Raw genomic sequence first — 15,522 nt, forward strand, 5'->3', positions numbered from 1 at the left:
GCCATCAGTGTAAAAGACAACAGCATCTCTAAACTCTCTTAAGAATTAGCAGAAGAAACAATGGAACATTATCGGAGCAATAGAGGCTTACAGGCCTCAGAATAGATCCATCCAAATCCAGGGCAAAGGAACTAACCAATGAGGGTATGTGGGAGGTTGGTTCTGAGAGAATGTAAGTAACAGGACATGAAGATAGATGGAAATCGCAGCAGAAAGAAGTGAGGTGTAGCCTAACTAGCAAAACCACTGAGGACAGGCAGTGGGCAGGCAATGTCCTATAGCCGCGAAATGAATAGGAGGGGTGAGCCGGGAAAGAGTGGATAGTAATGGAATAAGAAACCAAAAGCTAGGACCATCGAACCGAAACAGTGCGGGGGCAGATTACCAAGCGAGCTAGTACCAAAGGCACCGGTGGACTCACTGATACCATGATGGTGGACCAGGTCACAGAGGAGCAGTCTGGTTGGGGCAGCTGAGTCATAATCTTGACAACCATAGTCCAGTCAGGACAGAAGTAAGGCCATGTAAAGGTGGAGAAGAGTAATGATTCGCACCCTACGAGGTGTTCACAAGGAGCGAAGGAAACAGTTTATGGAAACATCCAATCTTCTCAAGTTGGATATGGTGCAATCAAGTAAGCACGTTGTCAAAAGAAAACCCAAGAAACAGAACCAGGTGATCACAATCAGGTGTTAGTTGTCGAGATACGAGTTCTGGATCAGGATACACCACAGTATGGCAACAAAAATGCACCACCCAAGAGAAAAATGTAAGCCGCATGAGAGTGTCCACGAAGAAGTTCGCTAGTGACATCCTGGAGCTGTTACTCCAAAGATGCCACCGAGTCGAAAGTAACCCAGAAACAGAAATCATCCTCATATAGAGCAGGGGTGTTAGGTGTTGAAGCAACTGGCTATGAATGGAACCAAGAACAGGTGCTAAAATAGGGGAGGAGGAAAGGGCCAGAAAAAGTTACCATTCAGTAAAAGGGTCATTTTAGGATTCTGCCTGACAAGGGTAAAACGTTAAGTGGAGGAGGAAGGCAGCTGAATAGGTGGCTGGCTGACACTGACATCACAAAATGGCTCGCAAGGTGTTCTGCTCGAACTGATGAATCTGTATGAAGGCCACCTAGGGGGACAAGGCCCAGATGGAAGATGACTGTTGGAAACTTTGGAGGTTCGAGGGTGTGAACCGTAGGCCACACCTGTGACACAGGAACAGAAGAAACTAGGGAGTAGACAAAGTGTTCCAAACACACCTGCTTGCTTTGTTTGATTAAATAAAGGCGCAGAGGTGTTTGAAGATAAGACTGGTGGAGGATGAGCGCTGCCTAAGGCATTGCAAGGCTCGACGGCGATCACAGATAGCAATGGCAATAGTTGAACTCTCTAACATGGGACCAGGAGGCAGCTGAACAGGCCCATTGAGCAGGGTATAGGAATGATGGCGGCATGAATTATATCATCAGATATATCATGGACGACTTCATCTATATAGCCTCACTAAGCACACAATCTGCAAGGTATACAGATGCCAACAAGTGTGATGGATAGCCCAGCAGGTAGCCTGCCCACTGGGAGGTGGGAAGGGAATGGGGGATCAACGGGAACTGGTAGCTCTCACAGAGGTCATTGTACAGCAGCCAGTGTAATGAAGAAAGAAAAGGAGTGGATGTCACTGCAATATAACAGTCAGAGAAAGTGTCAAACAGCACTAAAATGGATAGGAGAACCATCATCAAGAAGGCACAGATCTTGGTCCACTCACTGGGATCTTGTCAGCGAGGAGCCCCCGACTAGATGAAGCAGTGCCCCACAAAAAGATGATAAGCATTAAAATCCTCAAGGAGGAGGAGGAGGAGGAGGAGGAGGAGGAGGAGGAGGAAGGGAGGGGGGAGTCGCTGAAGGAGGGCAGTTAGCGCTGTAGGCATAGGTGGATTGTCAGGAGGGAGGAAAGTGATTGCAAACCGTGACCACTGATTCCAACTGGACCCGTATGGCCACCGCTTCCAATGTGGTTCTAAGGGGGATCCCTGTACTAACAATGTCCTTAAGACCAACATGCAGACTCCACCTGAAGCCCTCAAAGGGCTGACATGGTTCCAACAAAAAGCATCAAATCCGCAAAGGATCTGTGAGTGAGCATCAGTAAAATGATATTCCTGGAGAACGACACAAGCTGGGGAGTAAAAAAAAATAGGGGTAGCAATGTTGCATGGTGACAGTGTTCATTAGAGTTCTAATGAATAAGCACACAACAGTGATCCAAAGAGGATGTGGATGGGCTGAAGTTGGCCATGCTGCCTGGTCACCATGCAGCACCAACAAGGACAAGATAATATCCACAAACAAGAGTCAGTATCTCCAGGGGCACTAGCAGGTTCTTGTCCCAGACTTAAGTTGTTTCTCCTCTTCCATAGGTGGAGAACAGCACAGTTCAGAGGGAGAGCAGGCTTCAGCAAGACCTGTCACAGAGTGTGGGTAACCTAGGGGTAAACATAGTGAACATACAAATGGGTCCTGTGGCTGATTGGAGCAGCAGGTCTCCAGTCTGGAAGACGCCAGGGCAAGGGGTCCCAAGAGTCAGCCCCATCACTTGCAGGCACTGAAGGAAGGCACTTCTCTGGCCGCATGAAGGAGCTACACCACCCAGAGGAGAGGGTGTGGGAACGGTACAGAGGGGAGAAGCGAGAGGGACTGGAAAAAGGAGGACGGGGAGAGGAAACAGAGTTGAGGAGGAGGGAGGAGAGGGGAAAGACTTAACAGAGTTAAAGACGTCACAGGCACAGTGTGAAGGTAGTCATATTTCTGATGAGCCTCAGAGTAGGATGAACGATCGAGAGATTTATGCTGTATCTTCTTTTCGTTCCTACAAATTGCATAGTCCGACGAGTGATTATAGTGATAGTTGTGACAATTAACACAAACGAGAGGCGTAACACAGCCGTTTCCCTCATGGAGAGAGAGCCCACATTCATCGCATAGAGGGTCCACTGGACAACAGGAGGATGTGTCCGAAATACGAACACTGAATACATATCATGGGTAGCGAGATGTATGGTTTCACATAACACTGAGAGCCCTAACCTTGCCCACCTTCGGAAGCATAAAGGCTTTAAATGCAAGAATAAAGACACGTCAGTATCTACGTCGTCACGCTTGTGGCCTTCTGTGTTCTGAAACACATTAGACAACGTAAGTACTCCGCTGTTCCAGATTGGCCAAAGAGTTTCTCATCAGTTTAAAGGATGAGGTCTTTATAAAAAAAAACGTCTCCTTGGACTATATTCAAACACTAGTGAGGAGTAATGGACACCAGGATGCCACCAAGGTGGTCACAGGCACACACTGTCGCAGATTGTGTGGCAAAAGAAATTCTAATCAACAGCAAATTTGACTATCTTACTCAGTGTCCACTTTGCCAAACTAATCTTCGATAGTTCACACGAAAATAATGGCTTGGTGATGGTGGTGGTAGCGGCGAGAAGTGTCCCCATCAGTCCTGATGCACGCGGGGTAGCTGGGAATGGGTTTCACCCGAAGCCAGCAAACCTGGCCCTCCTCCCAAGGGGTAGCTAGGGAAGGGAAGGCCGCAGGATCACACAATTCCCAAGTAAAGAGACAGCCATAGAGGAACGGGTAGATTTTTGGAACTTAACGCATTTAATGCACAAAGCATCCACCCACATACCGCCCATTCTGATCAGGGGCTCTCGCTGTGGGCACTACCTAGTCACAGCAAGAGCCATCTGACACGGCGGCCATTGCTTGGAGTTTTACAGTTCCAGAATGATGAGCAACCACTCCTCGACCTGCATAGGGATGCAGCAGCACAGGTATCAGAAGTGTGGTCCCTGTGTTGTCAGGGTTCAAATGGCTCTAAGCATTATGGGACTTAACATCTGAGGTCATCTGTCCCCTAGACTTAGAACTAGTTAAACCTAACTAAGCTAAGGACATCACACGTCCATGCCCGAGGCAGGATTCGAACCTGCGACTGTAGCAGCAGTGTGGTTCCGGACTGAAGCACCTAGAACCACTCAGCCACATGGCCAGTTGTTGTCAGGGGGCTCAACCAAAAGGGTGCACAGGGAGCCCACCACACTGACTGGATACCATGCTGGCTATATAGCTTTAAAGGACAACAGTGCCAAAAGAAAGATGGAAGAGGTGTCAAGGCCACACACTGAAGATGCTGAGGAAGGTAGTGTTCCCCAGATTGCTCACACTACACCGACAAAATTTAGAAGGGCTGTCAAACCCCAAAGGGGAAGGGAAGAAAAGAAAGGAAACAAAATCTTAAAAGATGACAGAAAACAGGAGGATAGCCAGGCTGACCTAAGCAAGGACACAGAGGGGGAAGGAGAGGGGCAGAAGGGATGGAGTGAGGATGCCAAGGGAGGGGGTCAGGGAAAGGGATGCAGCTCAGGAAGGAAGAAAGGGCCACAATAGCTTGGGACCCCTTGTGTGCCATGCATGAACTCTCAAAAAGGCCATGAACCCCTGGAGGGTTGACAAAACCTGAAAACCAGGAAAACTCTTAGGAGAGTTTAAGGTGGCCTTGATAGATCCCCTCCATAATAAAGGCAATGCACAAGATTTTAACAACAGAGGAATTTCTTGGCAATAACTTGCATATAACGGTTTCCACTGTTATACTAAACAGAATAGAAACACCAGGAAGTAATTTAGGTGCATATCAAGGTGGTTTTGGGAAGGGCTGACTATGACTAAGTATTTGTTCAGAACAATCATTTGCCACAGATCGCTGGATTCAAAACATTGGCCTTTTTGCTTGAAACTGTTTGAAGTGTATTGTGCTAACGTAGATTTTGAGGGTTTTGTAAAGTGCCTTTGTCATAACTCCACCGAGGGCAAGGCGTCAAAAGTCTAGACTGGTAATTCGAGGACCCGGGTTTGATCCCTGCAATTACTAACTCTTCCTTATTTTATTCATCGCAATGTTGCACTTAATTACAAAATTTAAACGTATTTACACAAATTTATGTAGAATTCAAGTCAGTTACGATCACTACCATTCTAAATGAAATACCATTCTAAATGAAAAGGAAGGAAACAATCAGACAAAACTTGATGGCCCGCAGAATGAGCCGGGACGTAGTCGTTACATAAGAAACACTCCCTTGGACAACATCCTGCGTCCTTGATAATCTCCCGAAAACTCACCAGAAGTTGGGGTTGTTGACGCCAAACAAAAATTTTATCGAATTATGAAAGCATGTTGGAGTGCTGAAATCGAGGCACTGAAAGGAGTATGGTCACTTCGTAACCACAATCAAGTGCAATTCTGAGGGCAACGTCGTCAACGAAGTGCAACACTTAACAGCAAACGCACGTTTATTATGGACACCAACGTATAGACAAACAGAAGTAACTCCTTGACAGAGAGTACTGTTGTTAATAAAAGCACCTAATTTTCCAGAACAGTCAAAAATTAAGACCACATGACATTTCAAGAACCAGACGAGGTTTTTTTGTTTTTTTTCTTCTTCTTCGGGTGAGGTGTTTGGCTACCACGGTGTGGTGTTAACGGATTATGCTCTTAAGTTACTAACCGTCAGAGCAGCATGACAGAAAACTTCTGATGAGCTTTCGGGAGATTGTCAAGGACACAGGACGTTGGCCAAGGGAGTGTTTCTTGCGTAACGACTACGCCCCAGCTCATTCTGCGGGCCATCAAGTTTTGTCTGGTCTCCAGCTATCATGCGCATGGTAACCTGTGACTTCGTGCTCTTTCCTCTGATGAAGAAAGCACGCATGACAGTCATTTCTAAAATGAAGACGAAGTAAATACAGAAGTGGAAAGTTTCCTAAACAGTTTGAATGGGGACTTACAGTCTAAATATCTGTGAAGTGATCCATTGTCGGAGAAAATGTGTCGCATGTGAGGGTGATCACGTAGAGAAGGACCGACACTGTCACCCTTGCAGCTTTATTTTTCTCAGGTGAAAATTAAAACTTTACGGCAACCACTCCTAGAGTTTAACTGTCTTTAGAAAATGCGAATAGAACTATGAGAAATCCTTGTGTAAAATGCGTGGGCTAATGTTGAATGTTGTTCGAAAGCAAACGCAGAAAATGTCTTTCAGGGATGTCGAAGGAAGCCAACTGATATTGTGCGGTGCGTTTACAGAGCAGGTAAGGCATGGGTTCACGATTCAAGCCAATAATCGGAGCAGTCATCAAAATAGTGGAAGGAAGCTAGTGACTATGCACCAAAGGTGAAGTCCATAACATGGGCTAGAAATAAGGTAGTGTTCTCTAGGATAGGATGACGCATGATTAAGAGCACAACATGATTCTTTAGCACTCCTCCGAAAATCTAAGTAACGAGTGCGGTTAAAAGAAAACCAAGTTTCAACATGAATAAAACAAATAAATTCCCCAAAACTTCATGATATCGTCATTTCTGTAACTATGAAGAGCGAAAAGACGCAATGAAAGACGTAAAGCAGTACAGTAGAAACTTTTACTAGCTCATTTCTAGATAAAGGATACAAAAAGATTATTCTTGTGAGTTGCCTTGCGAAGGCTACAACGGCGGGTACCTGTACAAACTGGATGCAACAATACTTGTGAAATATCTGGGACAGAAAATAATTAAACATCAGGGCAATGAAACAGCCCACAAATTTCGACACTATGGAAGCTGAGGGATTCTCTATAATTTCATCCACTCATTTCAACACGTTGGTGCCCCAGGCCATGACCGGGAGCAATACTGGCCCCTCTACAACTTGGATGGAATGTTTAAAAAGATAAACCAACAATTACGACATTTGTCATTTTATAAAACTTTAACAACGATCACTAGAATACACTTTCGAATTCTGAAACTTTCGAGAGATAAAATAAAGTTAGTGAAGTGTCGTCTACAAGTTTTACAGCATCCGGACTGCTGTTATACGAGTGGAAAGCAGGATAGGGAACTAATAGTTGATCTAATCTATAGACAGAACAGTAAAGGAAACTGAAGAATTTGGGAAACCAGTTACAGTTCATCGAGGAGGAATAAACGTTTAACAGTGTAATTCCGTCAGAGACAACCTGATACATCAAAGAAACGTCAACAATGGGGAAAGAATTTTGGGGAGGGGGTACAATGTAGATCAGTGAGGAGTGTTTCATCCAACCAGTCTTGAGAATTTAAAACAACAATTGTACGAGTCGAGTTCTGGGGGCACCATAATGAACCAGAGGGTAAGAAATAAGTCGTGGTAGACATATCTTTAAATCGAGGAAAAAAAAATCAAGAGTCCACAATCAAAAAAATAGTTCAAATGGCTCTGAGCACTATGGGACTTAACATCTGAGGTCATCAGTCCCCTAGAACTTAGAACTAATTAAACCTAATTAACCTAAGGAAATCACATACATCCATGCCCGAGGCAGGATTCGAACCTGAGAACGTACCAGACTGAAGAACCTAGAAACGCTCGGCCACAACGGCCAGCAGTCCACAATCCACTAACGACATTGCGCACCCTAATGGTTGCACTTGCACATGTGATTTTTATAATACCCGTTAGAGTTACGAGTTGAAAGCAACTTAAAATTACCGAGCAGTCGAGACGTAGGAGACCACTGGTGCTCCCTGAAAGAACAACAAGCGCTCGTACGAACGTGAATTCTACGAATAGTTTGCATTATGAGGAGCTGGTAGGGTAGATTCCGTGAACTTTACGAACAATACAGAGGTAATGGCAGATGTAAAGCTGTGGGGGGGGGGCTTGTGGTTAGCTCAGTCGGCAAGAGCACTTACTGTAAGAGGCAAGGTTTAGGGTTAGTTTCGCGGTCCGGCTCTCATTTTAATCTACCGAAACCGCACAACCCTCTTCCGGGCGGAAAATTCATTCTTGAAACCCCACCATATGGCACAGGTATAGTGTAGTCAGATGTTTAACGGTTTGGACTGGTGAAAGAATGTTACAGAAGACTACACTATGGAGGTGGTGCGAAAATGGTTACGAGCTATGCGACAAAGTTCATTGTCATGTGTTTCAAAGCAAGGTAAGAGTCCTACATTTTTTATTTAATAGCTTTCCTTCTTACTGAAAAATATGTAAAACCAGTTTCAATGTAATAATGACTATAAACACTTCAGTAATAATTAAGTCTGCTTAATCTTTACTTTATAAATGATATCTGACTGAACAAACTCTGAAACAAACAAGATCATGTAAGATCAAACAAGATATACAGGGTGATTCAAAAAGAATACCACAACTTTAGGAATTTAAAACTCTGTTAACGACAAAAGGCAGAGCTAAGCACTATGTGTCGGCGAATTAAGGGAGCTATAAAGTTTCATTTAGTATGAACGTGACTCGCCTAAGGTGAACGTTTTCTGTGCCATTTCAGCCAATAAAGTTTTTGGTCCCTTTTTCTTCGAAGGTGCTACTGTAACTGGACTACAGTATCTGGAGATGTTAGAGAATTGTCTGTTCCCTCAGCTCGAACAAGAAGCACAACAATTCATATTTCAGCAGGATGGAACGCCACCACATTGGCACTTATCTGTCCGTAACTGCCTGAACGTCAACTACCCGAGGCGATGGATCGGCCGCCAGGCAGCTCGTGACAGAGCACTTCATCACTGGCCTCCAAGAAGCCCTGATCTTACCCCCAGCGATTTTTTCTTATGGGGGTATGTTAAGGATATGGTGTTTCGGCCACCTCTCCCAGCCACCATTGATGATTTGAAACGAGAAGTAACAGCAGCTATCCAAACTGTTACGCCTGATATGCTACAGAGAGTGTGGAACGAGTTGGAGTATCGGGTTGATATTGCCCGAGTGTCTGGAGGGGGCCATATTGAACATCTCTGAACTTGTTTTTGAGTGAAAAAAAAAACCTTTTTAAATACTCTTTGTAATGATGTATAACAGAAGGTTATATTATGTTTCTTTCATTAAATACACATTTTTAAAGTTGTGGTATTCTTTTTGAATCACCCTGTATAGTAATGGCTCGCTTGATCTTGACGTGACAGTCTCCTAAGCGACCATTTTGAATGATTATGTATCAATTCTAATAGATATATTGATATTATACTGAAACGCTTCTTTTCCACCGACTAGTTCAATATCTTCGCAGTTCTGTACCATTTTCCTGACAGGCGTTCAGAGGGTTCGATATTTAGCTAGTTTTAAAACTGATTCTTTGGCGCTGGAACTGGAATGCAAATTCCATTACGGTCAGCGCTCAAGAATAAAACGCGTAGTGAAGAGAGAGACTTCGCCACTCTCATTGTCTTCTTCATTGCAAGAATTTGCTCTCCTAAATGAATTCTGTTACTACGTTTTATACTGACGACATTGTTTTCTTTTAAAGCGGTTGTAAGCACATTTTTCGAATTTGACATGATAAACATGGACCTCAGCAAAACACATTACACGCTTTTTACTCTTCTGTCTCTATGCTACACTTCAAATTTTGTTTACTGACATTTACAAAGTTTCTGCATTCTCTCACATTTCGCCAGATCTGCGAAGAAATTAATCGCTCTATGCTGCCACTGTTCTAGATGCAACTTGTCACAACACTCCAGTAGTTGTAATTTCTGAACAAAGTACTTTCAATATAACAGAAAAAAACACTCACTACACGTATTTGATGGGATTAAGTAATGAATTACCACCTTAAGTGAATTAAGAGCACGACAAAGAATGCTGTCGAAACGTTCTGTGCTAATGTGCAGATAGGAAACTGGTTTAAAGTCACAATTCCCGTACGTGGAACGTTAGACTGTTACGCAAATGCTATCATGCAACTGTAAGGTAACGTGTTAGGGGTACATCCCTTCGAGCGGAGGGACAAAAACATAGGCATTTCGTGCATATTACGAATATACTGATACAGGAATCGACGTGCAGTTTGTCTCAGCTATTGTACAGAACAAATTGGTGCAACACACACACACACACACACACACACACACACACACACACACACACACACACACACATTTACTACTATGAGATCACAAGGAGACCCCAAGACTAAAATATTTCCCAAATTAATAATATTCTTAATTATTACGCCACACAATTCTAGAAAAATGTTCCGCATAAGTAGGTCTCTTAACGCTACCACGTGTTTCAAAATGCAGTGCAATAACACTCCGCGAACAATTACCCCAACTTCGTTTTAGGAAACTAGTATAATACAACCAAATTAAGTGACAGCCGTCAGCATTCTTCACCATCCACCCCTGACATATACTGAAACAACGTATATGAAGTTGAGAGATATCTCTAAGCCTCCAACGACCCAATGTGTATCTTTCAAAATTTCCAACTCTGTACTCTGTAAACATACTTCACAACAAAATCAGAATGATGTTCCTCCCACATCTTCAAATACCAACATTATGGAAGGACGAAAAGTCAATTTGTGGAATCACATCACACAATAGCTGTGAATATAAGATTTAACTGTCACCAAACGGTGGTATGAACCACGCCGAAGGCGATGATTGGTCTCAAAAATCTTTGCACACACGTTACCTATCAAATGGAACTTAGCGCACGGTAAACCATGACACATCATGCTTAAATACTGACACTACACGTCGCGTCATCTTCCAAGTGTAGAGGTTTCTACAAAATCTCGTGGCATGTCTTCTCTCTGAAATACATTATCTGGTTTCAACACCTACAATATTAAAATAAGGTTATGAAGTATAAGATATCAGAGACTTATCTCAGATGAATTATGCAGCCATTTTCTACCTTGCTGACACATTTTGCAGATTTCGGCATTGGACGTATGTAAAAAACCAGTTAATTTGTGGTGCCATGCGAGCTGCTACAGATTCTATGACAATTTCTTTTGTGTGACAGTTAGCAAGTAATTGTTAACGTCACTGCAATAACAATAAAGTGTATACAACACCGCATCACACGTTAAACTGTTGTAGAGTGCTTGACAAAAGCGAAAAAAGAGATGCACGAAGTGTACTGTCGACAACGTGCCAAGAGATCTTTACACAATCATCAGTTTTGAGACGCATTTCTTGACAAACTTATGCATAACAATATTCAGGAAGACTTTATTGACGATGTGTAAATAAAGTGTCCAACCTTCACTTTTTTAAAAGTAGTTACTGATGAATGGCGCTGTGGCCATAATCTTCGTTTCTCAACAGATTGGACGAGGAGTCTACAGTACCCTATATCTTTAAATCCGATGTCTACTTTATTGTGACTTCGTTATAAATTCCTTATTACGACCACGATACACCTTATCGCCGGTTCTCCCCTTTATAAAGCCGAGGTGTTTCATTAATGACTTAACTACAGAGTTCATAAAATCTACTGTCTCATAATATGACACTCTTTTAATCACACCTGCTTCAACATTCTAGAACAAAGCTCACTAGATGTATATGTAGAACGGTGGAGATGCTATTTCGATATTTATTTAGAAAAATTTGACCACTTTTTTCTGTCATTGCAAACATCAAGAAAAGTTTTTCGTAACTGTTTCATTATTTTGCGCTCAAAATGAGGTCCTGCTCTTTAGGATACCACATAGCCAAACATACAATGTAACGCCTATCACCTAAAGCAATCTTAAAAACACAATGAATCGGATATTACATATTATGTGCTACGAAGAATTTCTTTATTGTTATGCAGTACTGAGCACACAGAAGTGGCTAAAAACGATTTCGGGTATACTTCATGTTCGTTGAAGCAGTTTCTTCTACACAATAGACTTGCCACTTCTGGAGAACACATGGACACAGAAACCCGTTTTTAAAAAGCTGTCGTGTTTATACTACACAGAAAGCAAACATCGAAAACAGTTACCGTCCAGATGCTTTCTGCTTTACCTTGCAGGGTTGATGAACTCGACAACAAACACGAACGCTCGCCTGTAAATGGGACAATAGTTATCGATTCGCGACGTAGCCGAAGTCAAGACACATCACTTACACCACTTGTACGCAATAGATGAGCATTTCTTTATTTTACCTTCTTCGGTGGAAAAGCTAACTGAAACATGCCCCGCCGATGGCGTGCGGAGCCGTTTAAATCGGAGCAAGCTCCGAATATTTAATTCACCAGCTTGAGCACTTACGTACCGTTGATATTTAAATGCGCTGCTGTTAGATGTAACAGGAAATCAGAGAATACTCACTCGTTGCAGTTTGTGAGGGATGAAGGTAGTGTCATCTCTGCCCTTGTTTGTAAGTCCAGGGTTGAGGGAGAGGATAGCATCAATCTCAATCTGAAAACAAAAGCGGAAATAAATTTAAGACATTCTCTGATAAAATGTTACAGAATTAACTCTGGAAATAATTATTTCTCTGTATAACAATATTCGATATCTTTACTTCCTTTGGAAATCCAGCCACGGAAAACAATATTCATACATCGTTGTTCACGTAGAATGACTTTATTTATTAGAACTAAAGATCGCCGGCAACATGTTATTTGGTAAACTAACAGTATGGAGATTCCTTCCTAATGCATACGAATAAAACTACTAACTGCATAAGCCTTCTGCAAAAAGTAAATAAAAATTCTGTACTAACTGGCTTCACACAGAAACGACTGATGAACCGTTTGTAGCAATGAACGCATTCAATGGAAAGCTGCAACTGAAGCATGTTGGTTCTGATAATATGCGGTGAATGCCGTCCAACAGCAAAATGGGCCGCAAAGGGAAGAAAACAAGTAAAGGAAAGGCAGATAGTTCTCTTCGAACAGAAAAGGGAAGACCATTTTCAGAAATAGCCGATATTATTGGAAGAAGTCGGGCAACTGTGCATTCCATAACATGGCGACCTACAGAAAGAAGTACTCTCTTTAATAGTGAAAGAAGAGGTTATCACAGAGCTGATGGAAAGAGAATGAAGTATGTTAATAACAATGCTAAGAAAGATCCTAAACAATTTGATAGCATCTGCTGCGTCTGCACATGTTAATGATCAGTTCGGGAAGGAAATCACACCAAGGGCCTTTCGCTATATTTTAATGTTGTGAACCTGGGGTACCATATATTTGCAATAAAAACAAAAAATTGAAACTTTAATGTGCTCGAGAGCATGTAAGCAAGAACCCAAGTTTCTAGGACACAGTACGATCCACAGATGAAAGTTTTTGTAACATGGACAGATATCGGTATTTAATTATGCTGAAGGAAAATCTGCAGAAAGGTGTTGATACCTTGGGTTTAGGCACGGATTACTACTTTCAACAAGACAATGACCATAAGCATACAGTGGAAATTTTTTGTCTGTGGTGGTAGTACCATACTACTCATGTTCTGAAGTTTTCAGCGTAGACCTTTATCTAAATGAAGATTTTGGAGTACGCTTGAAAAAACGACGAAGAATTTGGAATACTTCGTAAGACTACTCTGAAAATGTTTATAACAAGAATGGCACAAATATTAATTCAGACACAACAAAAAACTGGTTCATTCCATGCGAAAAAGACTGCCTGCAAAGTATTACCAAGGTCGTTTATATACATTGTAATCTTATTCGTATGTGTGAATACTGCCCAGAGGGTAGTTGCCACGTTGGTCATCCAATGTGAGAGGTAGATTCTTGAAGCGATGCACTCAAAGTTTCAACTGACCCTAAGAAGTCACAGTCATGTTCATGACGCCAGATGTAGGCTATTCCAAAGGCTGATAACTGCTCCTATAGGAAGCAGGGAGTGGGGGGTGCGCACTACGTTTGTGAAATATTGTCTTCAAAGTTTAGCTCACCGCTGAAATGTCCCTCTATGGAAGTACAATAGGCTGGAGGACCCTGTTCCAATATTGTACACACCTCAATTTACCCTAGATGACAATGAGACTGGCCTGATATTCGTGCATGACTAATGATGCACCATTAATCAAGCCGAGAAAACCTCAGATCGCCCCGTAATCGGTTCAAAACACTACTTACCCCTCCCTAGTGAAGCCGTGGGCTGTGTGCCACGCACGTGCACTGATACCGGGACGAAGTGGGATGCAGACGGTTGCGTACTTTCATTCTTGCTATAAAATTTTCTTACACATCTTGTTTTACACCTCCGATGTACAATTTGAAAGTCAGTGGGGATAAGTAGCAAACCTGCCTTACACCCTTCGTAACAAGAACCACTCTTTCTTGACCCTCTACTTTTACTACTACCACGCAGGTTTTGTAGATATCATATATTATTCGTCGGTGTCTGTTCTTTAATCCCGAACTTTTAAGGGTTGTGAACATCTTATTTCACACCACACTATGTAAAACCTTCTCTAGGTCCACAGATGCTAGGTAGGTGTTCCGATTTTTCCTACAACCCACTTTCAGTTACCAAGAGCAATATAAGACTTTCTTGGATTATACCTTCGTTCTGGAAAAATAACTAATCTCTCTCCGGTAAGCCTTCAGTTCTTTCTATTCTTCTGTATATTATTCTAGTCAGCAATTAACAAAAGTGACTTGTAAGAGTAATTGTCAGTTTACTACATTACTTGGTTGTGCCTTCTTTGGTTAAAAGATAATGCTTCTCTGGCTATCCGATTGGTTGGTTGGCTGATTCGAGGGAGGGGACCAAACAACGGGGACTCTGTCTCATAATGTAGGGGGCCAGAAATCAAGGGAGAAACAACTGTCCAGTCCAGTTAACGGGAAGGGATAACATGCAAACAAAGATGAGATAGGGACGTCAGGTCAACAGGATGAGGAAAGAACAGGCAATGGGTTGGTGAAACGAGGTGAGCAGCGGTGCCCCAGAAATGCTACGTGCAGTCGGACACCAGCACCGCAACCAGCGCGTCCCATGATATAATGGAGACAGCACCAGGGGAAGAAGACACAACAAAAGGGGAAACAAAACAGTACAACACATCACACAAAACATAGGGAAAAGGTGGGGAGAACCTGGTTGGCGTGAAAGCAAGGTCAAGCAAAGCCTCCATAACCAAACTATACGCTAACAGAAGGACTAAAATTCGAAAGGAAAATTTAAGGATTTACACCTGAGAGTACAAACCATTTTCGCGAAGAAAACTGAGGACAGATTTAACACTGCAAGGGTCGTCCGCGAACACCCGAGACGAGGAAGTTGGGAGATCATATTTAGTGTGAAGGGCCAAAAGGCGGGGACAGTCCTACATAATATGGATCAGGGGCCCTGCGACTATGCTGAGGAGTAGGGGGGCAGCTCGTTGCAGAGTAAAAAAACCATGCGTCATCCTAGTAATGCCAATACGAAGATGGCAGAGGAGTGTGTATTTTTGCCAGGAGAGGCAGAGGGAAGAAAGCCTGATGGTGGGAGCCCTTCATGGTGCATTGTTTATTAGAGTGGGGAAGCCACCCAATAGCCAGCCCACAATTGGGCAGAAAGAGATTTGATGCAAAGCTGCAAATTCACAGAGAACAGTGAGGAGGTCGCTGGACACCAACCAGACGATCAATAAGTTCATTACATGGGATACCTACATGGCCACGAACACAATGGAAATCAACTGAACAAGCAGCATAAATAAGATCAGCAAGAAA

The 15,522-nt window shown here is 42.8% G+C and overlaps 1 protein-coding gene across 4 annotated transcripts in view; it reads right to left on the reverse strand.

Moving 5' to 3' along the window:
* The window catches only part of LOC124612304 (kinesin-like protein Klp10A), a 343,355-nt gene that overhangs the window by 119,172 nt on the left and 208,661 nt on the right, over positions 1–15,522 (reverse strand). For all 4 annotated transcript variants that reach the window (XM_047140416.1, XM_047140418.1, XM_047140417.1 and 1 more), the window contains exon 3: positions 12,171–12,260. In XM_047140416.1, coding sequence (XP_046996372.1) covers positions 12,171–12,260 — 90 coding nt within the window. The remainder of the gene's footprint in view (positions 1–12,170; positions 12,261–15,522) is intronic.

The sequence above is a fragment of the Schistocerca americana genome, chromosome 4 (genome assembly GCF_021461395.2).
Source record: "Schistocerca americana isolate TAMUIC-IGC-003095 chromosome 4, iqSchAmer2.1, whole genome shotgun sequence".
NCBI classification, from domain to species: domain Eukaryota; kingdom Metazoa; phylum Arthropoda; class Insecta; order Orthoptera; family Acrididae; genus Schistocerca; species Schistocerca americana.